This window comes from Chlorocebus sabaeus, chromosome 8 (assembly GCF_047675955.1).
Source record: "Chlorocebus sabaeus isolate Y175 chromosome 8, mChlSab1.0.hap1, whole genome shotgun sequence".
In the NCBI taxonomy this organism is placed as follows: Eukaryota; Metazoa; Chordata; class Mammalia; order Primates; family Cercopithecidae; genus Chlorocebus; species Chlorocebus sabaeus.
Window position 1 is genome coordinate 73,797,207 of NC_132911.1, and position 17,605 is coordinate 73,814,811.

Genomic DNA, 17,605 nt, shown 5'->3' on the forward strand with positions numbered 1-17,605 from the left:
ACAAGAGATGGGGCAGGGACAGGGTTTTGGGTTAAATGGGCTGGAGGTGAGATTGGCCCCCTAAGGTGTTGAGGAGACTTGGGGTGAAGATCGTTAGGGTGTAGGTCACAGCCAGGGCCACTGTGTGCACAGAGGTGTGTCACAGAGCAGCCAGTAGGCACCAAAATGCAACCAAAGCTCTGCCATGAGAGCTGGGTAGTGGCAGGGGTGACAACAGTGGCCACCCTGGTAAGGTTAAGGTCAGACTTGGTTTAGTCTAAGTTGTCAGAGTATGTTCATCATTTTTCTTACCTTTCCAATAGTGACCCTATTCCAAAGGCCTTGTTTCTTGTGCCATACAAGAAACTAAAGTATAGCATGTGCAGAACTCCTTAAGATCCTCCCCAGACTGCAGAATGAAATGTGTCTTTAATCAGTTTCAATATATAGGGGGAAAATGTGTCCTCATTCATCCATGCAACAAATAAAGACAGAAAGAATCTAAACGACCACCTCTGTGCCAAACGCCACCTTCACCGGGAGCGCAATCTGGTGTTAGAATGCACGATGCAAAGTGCTTTCACCAGAAATATATGGCGCCATAAGAGCGGGGGGAGGGCTCCAACCCAACCCCGAGGAATCAGAGGAAGCTTTCCAAGGAGTTGGCATTTATGCCACATCCTGAAGGCAACAGTGCGGTGATCCAGACACAGGATGGAAAAGGAAGTCAGTCCAACCAGAAGGCAAGACTCGTGTGGGGACTTATGATCAGTTCCGTGACCGTGCAAGGGAAGGAGAAGAGAAGGATGAGCTGAAAAGGCAACCAGGGCCTATTTTATGGAGCGTATTATATAGAGAATGATGATATAATTTATCTTCCAAACAGGGATGTTTTGACCATGGGGGAGGAGTATTAAAAATAGTTAATTAGGCCGAGGGCGGTGGCTCACGCCTGTAATCCCAGCACTTTGGGAGGCCGAGGCGGGCGGATCACGAGGTCAGGAGATCGAGACCATCCTGGCTAACACAGTGAAACCCCATCTCTACTTTAAAAAATGTAAAAAATTAGCCGGGCGTGGCGGCGGGCGCCTGTAGTCCCAGCTACTCGGGAGGCTGAGGCAGGAGAATGGCGTGAACCCAGGAGGCGGAGCTTGCAGTGAGCCAAGATCGCGCCACTGCACTCCAGCCTGGGCGACAGAGCGAGACTCCATCTCAAAAAAAAAAAAAAAAAAGTTAATGATTTATATTCATTCTATATAAATATTGTTATGTATTTGTTCACCAATGAACTAGTCAATAGATCTATAAAACAGCTGTATTTAAAACTATTTTTTAAGCTAAAATATCAAAAATTCTGGACAAATGCCAAACTGAACAGGATACCAGTACAGCAGACACAAACTGGGACCATCCCAGGCAAACCAAAAATGTGGTCACCCTAGTTACATGCTACATCAAAGGATGTACTCTCTGTCCTAAAAGCAATAGGCAGACATTCAAGAGCATTAAACTGGGAGAAATAATATGAGAGGATTTGGGCTGATCAGATTAGGTGACATAAATAGTTATGAGAATGGTTTTGTGAGTCACATTGGTTTGTGGGTCAGTTCTGGCTCCATCACGTCCCAATTTGAGGACCATTTGCTAACAGTATTACAACACTTACTATGGTCCAGTGCTCTTCTGAGTGCTTTCATATATTAATGTATTTAACCCTCTCAGTAACTTTGTGAGGTCAGTACTATTATTATCCTCATTTTTTTTTTTTTTTTAAGACGTAGTCTCACACTGTCACACTGTCGCCTGGGCTGGCGTGCAGTGGTGGCATCTTGGCTCACTGCAACCTCCACCTCCCAGGTTCAAGCAATTCTCCTTGCCTCAGCCTCCCAAGTAGCTGGGATTACAGGCGCATGCCACCACACCCAGCTTATTATCCCCATTTTACAGATGAGGAAATTAAGCCACAGAGTGACTTAATAACTTTGGGAAAGTAAATAACTTTCCCAAGATTACACAGCTGATAAATGGTGAAATTCAAACCCAGAGAGTCTGGTTCTAGCTGCGCTGCTAATCTCTACACTACACTGGTTCTCTTGGACAATTTATTTAACTTCTTTTATTATGGCTGAATTTTCTCATCTTTAATAAGGTGATAATACATATACATAATAATACACAAGGATTTCATGAGATATTACCTGAAAAGTAAGCCCTGAATTCATGTTATTGTATGACTGATGTTTGATAATAAATTTGAATAGTGAGAGATAAATTGTATCAAAGAGCCCTGGAATTTTTTTTTTTTTTTTTTTTTTTTTTTTTTTTTTTTTTTTGAGGTGGAGTCTTGCTCTGTCGCCCAGGCTGGAGTGCTGGAGTGCAGTGACACAATCTTGGCTCACTGCAACCTCCACCTCCCGGGTTCAAGCAATTCCCCTTCCTCAGCCTCCCTAGTAGCTGGCACTACAGGTTCAGACCATGATGCCTGGCTAATTTTTGTATTTTTAGTAGAGATGGGGTTTCACCATGTTGGCCAGGCTGATTTCGGACTCCTGCTCAAGTGATCCTCCCAGCTCAGCCTCCCAAAGTGCTGGGATTACAGGTATGAGCCACTGCGCCTGACTGAGCCCTGGAATTTTGAAGGACATTTATCTTCACATTAATGGATGATAAAATTGCAGTTTTTAATGTCAATGCTATATTAATAAAGAGGAAAAGTTATATGCATTTACCGATAAGTGGATATAATCAGCCATTGACCACACACAGGTAGTCATCTATAAATGACATATATATTTATTTCTATTTTTAGACTATCTTTATGGTTGAATATTAATTGGCTTTCATTTGTAAAATAAATAGCTATTCCTGCAATTCATCTATAAAATTAAGTAGATTAGAAATTTATGGTCTTCTGGTTGCTCTGCCTGTAGAGTAACCATTCTCTATTCCTTTACTTTCTTAATAAACTCGCTTTCACCTCACAAAAAAAAAGGCTAGGCACGGTGGCTTACACCTGTAATCACAGCACTTTGGGAGGCCGAGGTGGGCAGATCACCTGAGATCAGGAGTTCGAGACCAGTCTGACCAACATGGAGAAACCCCGTCTCTACTAAAAATACAAAATCACCCGGGCATGGTGGTGCATGCCTGTAATCCCAGCTACTCGGGACGCTGAGGCAGGATAATGGCTTGAACCCGGGAGGCGGAGGTTGCAGTGAGCCGAGATTGCACCATTGCACTCCAGCCTGGGCAACAAGAGTGATACTCCATCTCAAAAGAGAAAGAAATTTATGGTCTTTTTTACTAAGGCCAATTCTGATTTTGATGACCTGCTAGTATCCAAAAGCAAATTGTAAATTGGCTTTTTGATACTGGCAGGACACCAAAATCCGAACATCTGAAATTTCAAAGCCTCAATCAAATTCCATTTCAAGCTAAAACATACTATGTTTCAAGTAGCACAAAAATCACCCAAGATGAATACCAATTTGGTCCAAATATTGGAAACCCTGTGCCTTCAGAAACAAACAAAGAAAAAAAAACAAAGAGCTCAGCAAAACATGGAAGAGCTTAGGAGAAAGGAGCAGATATATTAATGCAGACACTCTGTTTGGGCTCTTTCCATTGTGAAATTTAAATTAGCACCATTAGAAATGAGACTTGAAAGAGAGTAGTTATATTAATTAAAATATCCTGCCAGATAGCAACAAGCAACAAACTATATATAAGGCTTTGTGATTTTCTGATGGACCCATTGCTTGCTTCTTGAAACTGTAGACACCTGGCCCGGTGAAATTCAATTTGCTACTAAGCACAGGTACCCAGAATCAGGTATAGATGATGCCACAATGGAGGGGTTCACACAACCCAGGGGAATGGCCAGAGAGGCTCTGTGGAGGGGATGATGTTTAATCTTGAAGGCTGAGATCTGGCTGGGCTAATGAGTCAGGGAAGTACATTCTAGAAATAAATACAAACAGGAGAAAGCCTGGTACTTTCAGGACTTTGCGCTTGTTTCTGTGGCTGGTACAGAAGTGATGTGTCAAAGGGGAAGAGAAGAGACCAGAGAAGCTGCAGAAGTCAGCCTTTGTCTGCAGAAACAATCCCTTCTGCTTCTTATGACATCATCAGCACCTGTTAATTGTAACACTGCTCCAGGTAGAGTTAAAATTCCAAGCATGCATCATCTCTTAAGTTACCCATCTGTGGAATATAGCATGATGTAATTATGTGGTTAAGTTTTTAAAAGTAAGTAAGTGTCATCTAGAAAGAAATGTGACTTGGCTTGTGACCTGGGTATGTTCTTGAATTTCTCTTAGTGGATTCACGGCTTTTCTGTTTCCGGGATTGGGGAATAATTACCTATAACATGAAATCATCCACATTTATTCTGAAAATTCACCTGTCAGAACAATCCTATCTATACCTTTTCTCTCTGAACAAAGAGCTTCCAAATGACCCAAGAAAAAGGTTTCCTTTTTTGAGCTGAAGACAGGCAGAAACCAGGAGACACATGGAAAATTTAAATTCTAATGTCAAATAAGTGTAACTTTCTATTTTGATAAAACTTTACATTTACAGAAAGGTTGCAAGAATAATTTCAAGAACTGTTACCCCATTTGCTTTATTGTTTTTTCTTGTTCTTTCACTCACTTTATCCATGTATACACACACCTTTTATTCTGAATCACTTGCAAGTAGTTTGCAAACATCATTCCCCTTTATATATAAATGGTGTAGGAGGTATTTCCTAAGAACAAAAGCATTCTCTTATATAATTGTCATGCATTTATCAAAATCAAGTAATTTAACATTGTTACAATGCAGTTGTCGAATCCACATTTCATGTTCAAATGTTAACAATTGTCCCAATAATGTCATATTCATCCTTTTTTGCTTTTCTGGCCTGGGATCCAATCCAGAATCACACATTGCAGGAAACTCACCTCTTTCGAGCATCCTTTTATCTGGAACAGTTCCTCAACTTCTCATTATCAGTCATGATATTTTAAAGAGTACATGCCAGTTATTTTGTAAAATGTCCCTCTATTGGGGTTTGTCTGACGTTTCGTCAGGATTGAACTGAAGCTGTGGAGTTTTGTTAAGAATACCACATATTGTGCTCTTGGGATATCTTATCAGGAGCTGCATGACATCTTGGTGGTATTACCTTTGATTACTTGGCAAAGGTGGAGTTTGCTAGGTGAAACCACTGTAATTTTTTTCTTTTTTAATTAATAGGTAATTCATCTACTAGCTTTTAAGGCATTCATGATTCCATGATTCATTTCTGCCTGAATCATTTGTTGTTGCCATGATAGCTGCAAATGATGATTTCTCCCACTCTGTAATTCCTCTTGCTTTGTTGGGTTTTTTTGTTTTGTTTTGTTTTGTTTTGTTTTGTTTTTGTTTTGTGTGTGTGTGAGACAGGGTCTTGCTCTGTCACCCAGGCTGGAGCACTTGGCTCATTGTAGCCTTGACCTCCTAGGCTCAAGGGATCCTGCCATGTCAGCCTCCCAAGTAACTAGGATTACAGGCACATGCCACCACACTCAGCTAATTTAAAAAAAAAAAAAAAATTTGCAGAGACAAAGTCTCACTCTATTGCCCAGGCTAGTCTCAAACTCCTGGGCTCAAGCGATTCTCCCAGTTCTCAATCTCCCAAAGTGCTGGATTACAGGCATGAGCCACCATGCCTGGTTCCTCTTGCATTTCTTAGGTAGCATTATACTGTAAAGAAGAGATTTCCCTGCCAGATGCGGAGGCTCACACCTGTAATCTCAGCACTTTGGAAGGCTGAGGTGGGAGGAATACGTGCTTGAGCTCAGAAGTTCAAGACCGGCCTGAGCGGCATAGCAAAACCTCATCTCTACTAAAAATACAACATTTAAAAAATTAGCTGGGCATAGTCCCAGCACCTGTAGTCCCAGTTACTCGAGGCAGAGGTTGCAGTGAGCTGAGATAGCACCACTACATTCCAATCTGGGTGACAGAGTCAGACCCTGTTTCAAAAATATAAAAGAAGAGATTTTCCTCCTCTCCTGTGTATTTATTTCTATCAGTATGAACTCAGATTCTCAGTTTACTCCATGGATATTCTCTTGCTATCATTATTTATTTTGATGATTAAAGTGTCTTAGATTTGGCCACTGTTGTCCCTGCACCTGAGTTCCGTGTACTTTTGAAGCATCCTCATCATTTTTTGACCACCTCATTGCTTTCTGGCCTAAAGGCCTGTTCCAGGTTCATCTTGCATTTTTGCCACTCCATATCTGGAAGCAGCCATTTCTCCAAAGGGCTCCAGTTCCTTTTAAAGGGGAATGGCATTTGAACACCAAAATCTGGGTCTGAGGTGTATAAAATTGCTGCTGAGGTGTCTTGGCATATAGATCCTTTTGCTGGATAGAGCTAAGACACACACGTGCATCTATCAACATCTATTCCTTTTTATTTTTATTTTTTATTTTTATTTTTATTTTTGAGATAGAGTTTTGCTCTGTCTCCCAAGCTGGAGTGCAGAGGCACGATCTTGGCTCACTGCAACCTCCATCTCCTGGGTTCAAACAATTCTCCTTCCTCCCCTCCTGAGTAGCTGGGATTACAGGCACCTGCCACCATGCCCAGCTAATTTTTGTATTTTTAGTAGAGACAGGGTTTCACCATGTTGGCCAGGCTGGTCTTGAACTCCTGACCTCAGGTGATCTGCCCACCTCGGCCTTCCAGAGTGCTAGGATTATAGGCATGAGCCACTGTGCCCAGCCTTGACATCTATTTTTGTACCTACAGATATGTAGAGATATGTCTAACTGAGTGAACTAATACTTCCAATATAATGTTACTCTGCTCCTGATTTCAATTAAAATGCTTTTAGGGTTTCTTTATTAAATAAGAGGCAAGCTTTAGGACTGAGTTATATTTAGTTTTATTGTGCTAAGGAAATAGCCATCAGTCCTTTTTTTTTTAGTGCTTTTATCTTTAATGAATGTTGAATTTGTCAAAAAGCATTTTTTAGCATCTATGAAGATGATCAGATAATTATTCTCTTTAGATCTGTTAAATTATTATTGTATATTATATTAATAGATTTGGTAAGAATGAATCCTTTCATTCCTGAAATAAATTCCACTGGGTCATTGTGTGTTGCTTTCATAATATTGAATTCTGTTCACTAATATTTTAAGATTTTTGTATCATATTTTTAAAAGATACCAATCTGTGATTTCATTTTTGTTTTTACTGGCATTATCTCTTAGATATTATATTAGTTTCTTATTGCTGCTGTAATAAATTACCACTGTTCCTTTAAAACGACACAAATTTGTTCTCTCGTGTTTCTAGAGGTCAGAAATTCGAAATGAATCTTACTAGGCTGAAATCTTCTGGAGGTTCAAGGCAAGAATATCCTTGCTTTCTTCAGTTTCTGGAGGCTGCCTGCATTCCTCATTCATGGTCTCTTCCACGATCTTCAAATACAAACACGTAGCCAATCTTCAAATCAGTCTCTCCCCCAACCCACACCTTCATCTGTTTTCTGGGGTCACATCTCCTTCTCTAACCCTCCTTTCTACCACCTCCCTTTCCCTTTATAAGGACTCTTGAGATCACTGGCCCCACCTGGATACTCAAGGATACTCCCATGCCCCAATCTCAGGATCCATGACTTAGTCACGTTCGCAGAGTCCCTTTTGCCAGGTAAAGGAACTTGTCCATAGTTTCCAGGAATTTGGATGTGGACGTCTTTGCTGGGTGGAGTCCACTATTCTGCCTATCGCAGCTATCAATGTTATCCTTTCTTCGTAAAAAGAGTTTGGAAGTCTTCTTGAGTTGTCTGCTCTAGAACAGTTTATCAGGGTTCTCTTTTCATTGAAGATTTGGTAAACTTCTCCTGTGAAATATACAGACCTGACGCATCTTTGCAGAGTGGTTCTTTGGGCTTTCTTTTTCTTCTATGGAAACTGTTCTATTAAAGCCTTCTATCTATATTGGGTTGTTAAATCAAGTTTAGTCTAAAGCTGCCTCCTCACATATTTTAAGTTCAGCCTGAAGGTTTCTCTGTACATCGTAAACTATAACCTAAATAGAGTTGCATACAGACTGTAGCCTACTCTCATGCCCATCACTGAGTTTTGGCCCATCAAAGGTGGCCAACTGTTCAAACTCTGTTCAAATAAGGCAAACGCTGAGATGTAACCAATCTGGTTGCTTCTATGCCTCATTTTTGTTTTCTGGCCGTCGCTTTTCTTTTTCTGTCCATAAATCTTCTTCCACCATGCAGCTGCGTTGGAGTCTGTGAGCCTACTCTGGCTTGGGAGGCCGCCAGATTTGCAAATCATTCTTTGCTCAATTAAACTCTGTTAAACTTAATTCAGCTAAGGTTTTTCTTGAGCAGCATCAATTTGGGCAAACTATTTTCCTGTGCAACTATGTTTCATCCAGGTTTTCAAATTTGTTCTCATTCATGTCTGCAAAGTAGTCTCTTGCTTTTGTTTCCCTCTGTCACCCAGGCTGGAGTATAGTAGCAATCGTGGCTCACTGCAGCCTCAGCCTCCTGGGTTCCAGCGATCCTCCCAACTCAGCCTTCTGAGTAGCTGGGACTACAGGTGTGCGCCACCACACTCAGCTAATTTTTAAATTTTTATTAGAGGTGAGTTCTTGCTATGGTGCCCAGGCTGCTGTTAAACTCCTGGGCTCATGCAATCCTCCCATCTCAGCCTCCCAAAGTGCTGGGATTACAGGCATGAGCCACATCTCTTGTGTTTTTAATTCTGTATATTTCAACGATTTTTAAAATATTTACCAGTTTATAAGAAATGCAAATCAATAGCCAGATGAAGAGGAACATAGGCTAAGGTCCAGAAGGGTCCCAAACGTAGAAGCTTCTGTCCTAGAGTTTGAAGTGTGCTACCTTCACAACATGTGGTTGCATTCACCAACTGGAAATGTCTCTGAACCCTGTTATCATTTAAGGTTTTTAACGAGGTTCCATTACATAAGCATGATCGATTGCATCACTGGCCAGTGGTGGTTAACTCAATCTCCAGGTCGCTGTCCGCTCCCCAGAGGTTGGGAGGTAGGACTGAGAGTCCCAGCTCTCTAATCATGTGGAGGTCTTTCTGATGATCAGCTCAGCACATAAAAGACACTCTTATCTCCCTGGAGATTGCAAGGGCATTAGGATCTCTGTGAACTGGGGGTACATCAAATATATCTTTCTTATTATGCCCTAGTCCCCTGGCCATGAATCCCTTAGTGAGAAGATTATAAAAGCCAAAATATACTGGCACATTCCTAGAATTCCATTCAGCCATCAGAAATTAGTCCAGTCCATCATTCTGTCATATGAAAATACCTCCTAGGGCAAGGCCACTCAGGTTTGCCAGCTTCTGTTGAATCTCGCCAGGAGTGGCTTAGCAATATATGACTTCACCCTTTTGGAAGTCTGGTGTAATGGAGCTAAGAGACAATGTCATCTCCTGTTCTGAGCCTTTTTTGAGCTGTTAATGTAATACTGGATTTCCCTCATGACTCATGACATAACCCAATTATTCACTCCTTCAGCCTCAGTTACTGTTCCTCCATCTCTCCATTTATGACCAAACTTTTCCACCTTTGGAAGAAACATTAGATTCCTTCATTGTGCCGCTCTAGACTTCAGGCAGTAATACTAGTCTAGTATTATTACTAGACTACCAGTAATAGTCTAGCAAGTACTTCTTGCTCAGTCTGCTTCCATTCAAATAGAGTAAGTTTACATAGGTACAGAACTACCCAGGCAATATACCTGCATTCACTGTTAACCGCAATTTTGCCAGTTGGGATGAAGGCATAACCTGCCCCATCAGGCCCTTAGGAATTCTGACATCATTTTAAAGTATAATTTGGGTTTTTTGCTTACGAAGCATCCCTGCTTCCAACACCAGCAATTGCATCTCTGCATGAGGAATAAAAAAAGAAAGTTGAGGTGCTGTGCAGAAGACTTGCATCATCACACCAGCATCCTCTCCTGCCCCTCTCCTCTTATCCCCCTGCAAAGCAGAGAAATCTGTCCAGTGGGGGACCCTCCCTTAGCCCTCTCATGTTGGGTGTGAAGGCATGTAAGCCAGCCTTCAATGCTTTTGTCTCCCCCCATTTTAGACAGCAAATGTTTTAACTGCCCATTCCTTCCTATTCTTATGGAATTGTTACTCTAAGGATAATGTGCACCATTATACGTCCATTTGATGTGAACTATCTTTGCTCACTTTTGGACATGGTGGGTTATAAAATGTGTCCTTTGATCTGAAGAAATATAACTTGGTGGTCCAAATTAGTACAATATTTTCTGTTCCTATCCTGTAATAATATTTTAAGCATTTGCGTCTACCACTGGGTCTACAAAGCCCAGCCCGGGGTAAGTGTCTATTTCTGTTAGGACCCTGGTCTAGCCCCTCAGGGCTACTGGCATTGGTTGCTCCCATGTAATCCACTTACCAGCTATGCGCAGGGTGCCTACCCCAGGGAAATCTGGCCCATAGACATCTGCAGTCTCTGGCTCTCTTTTTGGCATTTTATGTCTGAGAGTGCAAGAGGAATAGGTCTAGGCTTAGCCCGTCTCTACATGGCTGCAACACCAACCCCCATGCCCGCTCATTTTATGAGCCCCAGTGGCTACCACAAGAGAGCACACCAAAAGTTCCGCTTGATGGTTCCAGTAATATTCCAATACATATTCTTATTTATTCTTGCTGTATTTGATCTGCCTCGGACTGATATCACCTATTGTGTTTCTATGTATTTCTTGTTGCATCTTCTATAATTTCTTTATCAAGATAGTTGCTCTTTCCTTTTTCCTTCAGAACTTAGTAAGGTTTGCATTTTGGTAATTGTCTTTGTACTTATACATTGTTAATGCCCTGAATCCCTGTTTTGTATTTTTTTTCTTTTATTTATTTATTTATTTATTCATTTATTTATTTATTTATTGGTATTTTTAATAGAGACGGGGTTTCACCATGTTGGTGAGGCTGGTCTCGAACTCCTGACCTCAAGTGATTCACCCGCCTCGGCCTCCCCAAAGTACTGGGATTAGAGGCATGAGGCACCATGCCTGGCCTGAATTCCTGTTATCTTATTTAACCTTTCATTATCTCATTATTCAGTTTTTAATGGCCTTCTTTCACTCCCAACTATTACCTGAATCATACTCAATGAGCTTATTCTCTTTGGTCTGTACTCCCTCTCACATTTTTAGTTGCATTATTTCTAGCGTGTCCTATAAAATGCATATATGATTTTTTCACTCTTCTTTTACTTTTATTTTCATCCTAGATCTGATAAATCTATTAAATGTGCACCCTCTATATTTTTGCTTCAGTTTCCCTAGTGATTTCTTGGACGAACGAGTCACATCCTCTGGAAGACTGCTGAAGAAGAGCTGATGTGCACAGTACCCCCTGCGTTCTTATGTGTTTCAAACTGTTCCTCTATAGCCTTGATACTTGAGGGAGAGCTGGACTGGACATGAGATGCTAGGTTCATATTTTAATTTCTGATTTCAGACGCTTTTCCATCCTCGGATGCTTGATTTAGAACATTTAATTCACACAGCACTGGTGTTTCGTGGTTTTCTGCACTTTATTTCGCCAGAGGCATTTTCTCAAGATGGTTTTTTTTTTTTTTTTTTTTTTTTGAGACAGAGTCTCGCTCTGTCGCCCGGGTTGGAGTGCAGTGGCCGGACCTCAGCTCACTGCAAGCTCCGCCTCCCGGGTTTACGCCATTCTCCTGCCTCAGCCTCCCGAGTAGCTGGGACTACAGGCGCCTGCCACCTCGCCCGGCTAGTTTTTTGTATTTTTTAGTAGAGACGGGGTTTCACCATGTTAGCCAGGATGGTCTCGATCTCCTGACCTCGTGATCCGCCCGTCTCGGCCTCCCAAAGTGCTGGGATTACAGGCTTGAGCCACAGCGCCCGGCCAAGATGGTTTTTTAAATTCTTGTTTTCCACTTTATTTTTGTTGTTGTTGTTGTTGATTTTATTTTTTTAAGTTCTGGGATACATGTACAGGATGTTACATAGGTAAATGTGTACCATGGTGGTTTGCTGCACCTATCAACCCATCACCTAGGTATTAAGCCCAGCATGCATTAGCTATTTTCCCTGATGCTCTCTTTCTCCCGACAACCCCACAACAGGCCCCAGTGTTATATAGTTCCCCTTCCTGTGTCTGTGTGTTCTTAATGTTCAGCTCCCACTTATAAGTGAGAACATGCAGTGTTTGGTTTTTTGTTCTTGTATTAGTTTGCTGAAGATAATGGCTTCCAGCTTCATCCATGTCCCTGCAAAGGAAATGATCTCATTCCTTTTTATGGCTGCATAGTATTCCAACGTGTATATGTACCACATTTTCTTTATCCAGTCTATCATTGATGGGCATTTGGGTTGATTCCATGTCTTTGCTATTGTGAACAGTGCTGCAATGAACATATGTGTGCATGTGTCTTTATAACAGAATGATTTATATTCCTTTGAGTGTACACCCAGTAATGGGATTGCTGGGTCAAATGGTATTTCTGGTTCCAAACTTTGAGGAACCACCACACTGTCTTGCACAGTGGTTGAACTAATTTACACTCCCACCAACAGCGTGAAAGCTTTCCTATTTCTCCACAACCTTGCCAGCATCTGTTGTTTCTTGACTTTTTAATAATCACCATTCTGACTGGCATGAGATGGTATCTCATTGTTCTTTATTTTATAGTAATTTGATATAGATTTAGGTTGCTTTTATTTCATGGATTTATAGTATTTACAAGCCTCCTAGTTTAACAGAATTCTGTGACTGTAACTCTCTCTTTACCTTTTTATTTTATTATTATTTGGGAGTGAAAGTGAGAGAGGTTGTGTGTCTTCCAATTTTTCGTATCTCTTTTTTTCTTGCAGGACCTGAAATTTCCCACCTTTTGCTTCCTCCTTGTTTTACCACCCAGTTTCCAAAGGGCGTTTCTCCCTTCTCTCTTTCTTTGTATCCTTTTCTGCCTGAAGCGATGCCTTCCAGACTGCCACCTTGAATTGTGCACAGGCACAAGGCTGGGACTTAGGGGTCCCATTGTCATTGTCAGTGCTGTGACTCACCAGGAATCTTTACAGTATTTTATGCAAAAAATTTGACATTCTTTCCACTAAGGCCTCCAATCAATCTTTGACTCCATTGACACTTCCCTCTTCTCTCTTCCATACTGTTTTCCCAGGGCTTGTGGCCACAGTGTGACATTCAGCTCTGCTGGGATTTGGTGTTAACATTTTTTACTTACAGGTGATCTGAAGATTGTAGGATTCTCTATCTTCTAGCTACACCGAGGTTGTGGGTTTGGTGTAGTTTTGCTTATTCTTCTTGCTGGTCTGTGTGGCTTTATGGTGGTCATTGCACTCATCTAGGCCACCTCTTTCCGAATGGTACTTAGGCACAACTGGAGAACAAGTATTGTTTTCTGCAGGGTTACAGTCATCCTGGAGATGCAGAAAGATCTGAGAGAGAGACAGCTGGTGCCCTCTTTGCATATGAGAAAGCCATTCAGTTATCTGAGGCACACATTTATCTAGGACATAGAACTTTCAGGGCAAAAACAACAATCAAAGAAATAAATCCAGGCATTTGATTTGAAGAACTCAATTGCATTCAGATTTGCATTTATACTGAGTGTCAGGGAATATAAAATAAAAATATCATACTAAGCATTGCCTATTACATTCAAGTACTTTCAGATTTGTCATTCACCCAGCAACCTTATAAGTAGTGATGATTTTATCATACAATTATTTCTACACTTGACAGATGAGGGAGGAAGACTCAGAGGGACTCACTCACATGCTCTTCTGGTTGCAAAGTTGATTTGAGTGGGGCCAGGAGTGAAGCCCAAATCCCCTGGCTGAAAGGACAGTGCCATTTTCAGCACCATGTTTAGTCATAGATGTTTTCACGAATGTGATCTTCCCCCCGCCCCCCGCAATTTTCTGTTGTTTAATCACTTGTAACCTAAGGCCACTCTGTGATAACAAATGACTAGGGGAAAATGCTTTTGAGTGTCATATTTTTCATTGATTAACTCTGGAAAAACAATGTAAGTTGCTTGTCCAGATAAGTAGAAAATCTTTTCTCCACTAATGATTCACTTTCTTCTCTCTTTTCACAGAGGACAGTTATGGGATGGATGGGAAGGTTAATCAGCCCCGTCTCACTGCAGACATCAACTGGCAAGGCCTAGAAGAGCTACACAGTGTGAATGAAAACATCTATGAGTACAGACAAAACTACAGACTTAGTCTGGTGGACTGGACTAATTACTTGAAGGATGTAGATAGAGTATTTGCACTGCTGAAGAGTCACTATGAGCAAAATAAAACAAATAAGACTCAAACTGCTCAAAGTGATGGGTTCCTGGGTGTCTCTGCCGAGCACTCTGTGTCAGTGGAGACGGCCTCTGCTGACTCAGATGAAGACCCAAGGCATACGGTTGGGAAAACACCTCATTTGACCTTGCCAGCCGACCTTCGAACCCTGCATTTGAACCGACCAACATTAAGTCCAGAGAGTAAACCTGAATGGAACAACGACATTCCAGAAGTTAATCGTTTGAATTCTGAACACTGGAGAAAAACTGAAAAATGGATGGGACATGAAGGGACCAATCATCTGGAAACCGATTTCAGTGGCGATGGCATGACAGAGCTAGAGCTGAGGCCCAGCCCCAGGCTGCAGCCCATTCGCAGGCACCCGAAAGAACTTCCCCAGGATGGTGGTCCTGGAGAGGACGTTTTTGAAGATCAGCTGTATCTTCCCGTGCATTCCGATGGAATTTCAGTTCATCAGATGTTCACCATGGCCACTGCAGAACACCCAAGTAATTCCAGCACAATGGGGAAGATGTTGACCAAGGTGGAGAAGAATCACGAAAAGAAGAAGTCACAGCACCTAGAAGGCAGTGTCTCCTCTTCACTCTCCTCTGATTAGATGAAATTGTTACCTTACCCTAAACACAGTATTTCTTTTTAACTTTTTTATTTGTAAACTAATAAAGGTAATCCTAGCCACCAACATTCCAAGCTACCTTGAGTACCTTTGTGCAGTAGAAGCTGGTGAGCATGTGAGCGAGCAATGTGCACACGGAGACTCATCGTTATCATTTACTATCTGCCAAGAGTAGAAAGAAAGGCTGGGGATATTTCGGTTGGTTTGGTTTTGATTTCTTACTTGTTTGTTTGTTTTATACTGAAACAGTATTATCTTTTGAATATCGTAGGGACATAAGTATATACATGTTATCCAGTCAAGATGGCTAGAATGGTGCCTTTCTGAGTGTCTAAAACTTGACACCCCCTGGTAAATCTTTCAACACACTTCCACTGCCTGCGTAATGAAGTTTTGATTCATTTTTAACCACTGGAATTTTTCAATGCCGTCATTTTCAGTTCGATGATTTTGCACTTTGAGATTAAAATGCCATGTCTATTTGATTAGTCTTATTTTTTATTTGTACAGGCTTCTCAGTCTCACTGTTGGCTGTCATTGTGACAAAGTCAAATAAACCCCCAAGGATGACACACAGTATGGATCACATATTGTTTGACATTAAACTTTTGCCAGAAAATGTTGCATGTGTTTTACCTCGACTTGCTAAAATCGATTAGCAGAAAGGCATGGCTAATAATGTTGGTGGTGAAAATAAATAAATAAGTAAACAAAATGAAGATTGCCTGCTCTCTCTGTGCCTAGCCTCAAAGCGTTCATCGTACATCATACCTTTAAGATTGCTATATTTTGGGTTATTTTCTTGACAGGAGAAAAAGATCTAAAGACCTTTTATTTTCATCTTTATTTGGTTTTCTTGGCATGGTTAAGAAGCTTAAATGTTGACAAAATATGGTTAGTTTTGAATTTACACCAGGAACTTCTCAATAAAAAGCATGAATGTGCTACAATTTCAACATACCACAAGGGAAGTTAATTTCTTAACCTTGTGTTCTATGATTATTTGTAAGGCCTTCACCAAGTTCTGATATCGTTTAAAGACATAGTTCAAAATTGCTTTCGAAAATCTGTATTCTTGAAAATATTCTTGTTGTGTATTAGATTTTTAAATACCAGCTAAAGGATTACCTCACTGAGTCATCAGTACCCTCCTATTCCTATTCACCTTCCCAAGAAGATGTGTTTTTGCTTACCCTAAGAGAGGTTTTCTTCTTATTTTTAGATAATTCAAGTGCTTAGATAAATTTTGTTTTCTTTAAGTGTTTATGGTAAACTCTTTGAAAGAAAATTTAATATGTTATAGCTGAATCTTTTTGGTGACTTTAAATCTTTATCATAGACTCTGTACATATGTTCAAATTAGCTGCTTACCTGATGTGTGTATCATCGGTGGGATGGCAGAACAAACATATTTATGATCATGAATGATGTGCTTTGTAAAAAGATTTCAAGTTGTTAGGAAGCATACTGTGTTTTTTAATCATGTATAATATTCCGTGATACTTTTATAGAACAATTCTGGCTTCAGGAAAGTCTAGAAGCAATATTTCTTCAAATAAAAGGTGTTTAAACTTTTTCTGTTTCAGAGAAATGAACTTAACCAAGTTTTTGTGGTACACCCATTCCTTGTAAGTAAAATTGAGTCCTGACCTCTATTTATATGATTGAATATTAGCCAGACTTATAAAACGGAGCTGAAGTCAGTGTGTTACAGAACATTGTCAGATTAATGACTTCACCATGAATTTACTTCATTGCTGTCTTGGGGGAGGCAGCACTGAGGTAGCTTTCCCGGCAGGCAACCTAGATGGTCACAAAGGCCCAGCACTTGGTTTAATGCTCTGATGTCACCACCTTGAAATTCTTAATAATTTTTTAACAAGAGGCCCTACATTTTCATTTTCCACAGGGGCCCTGCAAATTAGGTCCGGGCAGAACCAAAAATGGTTCTGGGCAGTAAAATGGAATTTTTCAAAACCAAGGGAACAGACTCACCGAAGGCAGTGTGGGTTCTTCAGGAACCATGAACTTGGGTGGAAACTTAAACGCCTTTCAAGATCTCAAGTTTTCTGATACAGAAATTCCATATGCTTCCTTCTGTCTGTTCCAAATCTCCTGAAGAAATTTAGCCTTCAGGTTGAGGGGCTAAAAATCTGTGAAATGTCCAGAGATCAGAAGGTTACAAAAAAAAGAAGAAGAAAAAAGGAAAGCACAAGGTTGGGGACCTACCGATCCAACCCTTGGATAATAGAGGAAACCAAGTTTTCATCAAGAGAACAGAGCCTAAGATAATAGCATTGTCATCCAAAGGTGCGCCTTGGTGCCTTGCTCCTTGTTCCCTTCTGTAAAATGTACCTGAGTCAAATATTACCATCCTGGAGAAAAATTCATTTTCCATTCAGTAGCTGCATATGGAGTACCTACTACGTGGCAAGGACATGAGAGAGACTGCGTGTCTCCCAGAGCTGTTTATCGGATCTTGAAAGGCCCTTAGAGATTGGCTGCCCACCTAGCCTCATTTGATCTGCCAGGAAGCTGAGGCTCAGAAGAGCCGAGTGACTTCCCTAGACGTAAAAGAAGAAGAGATCTCTCAGAGGCCAGGCCTCTCCGTTTTCTCCATTTAA

At 41.0% G+C, this 17,605-nt stretch overlaps 1 protein-coding gene across 7 annotated transcripts in view; it reads left to right on the forward strand.

Annotated features, from left to right (window-relative positions):
- Positions 1-16,555, forward strand: part of SULF1 (sulfatase 1) — a 192,121-nt gene extending 175,566 nt beyond the window's left edge. For all 7 annotated transcript variants that reach the window (XM_008000811.3, XM_008000817.3, XM_008000810.3 and 4 more), the window contains one exon: positions 14,146-16,555. In XM_008000811.3, coding sequence (XP_007999002.3) covers positions 14,146-14,963 — 818 coding nt within the window. In that variant the 3' untranslated portion in view covers positions 14,964-16,555. The remainder of the gene's footprint in view (positions 1-14,145) is intronic.
- Positions 16,556-17,605: the final 1,050 nt, after the last annotated feature.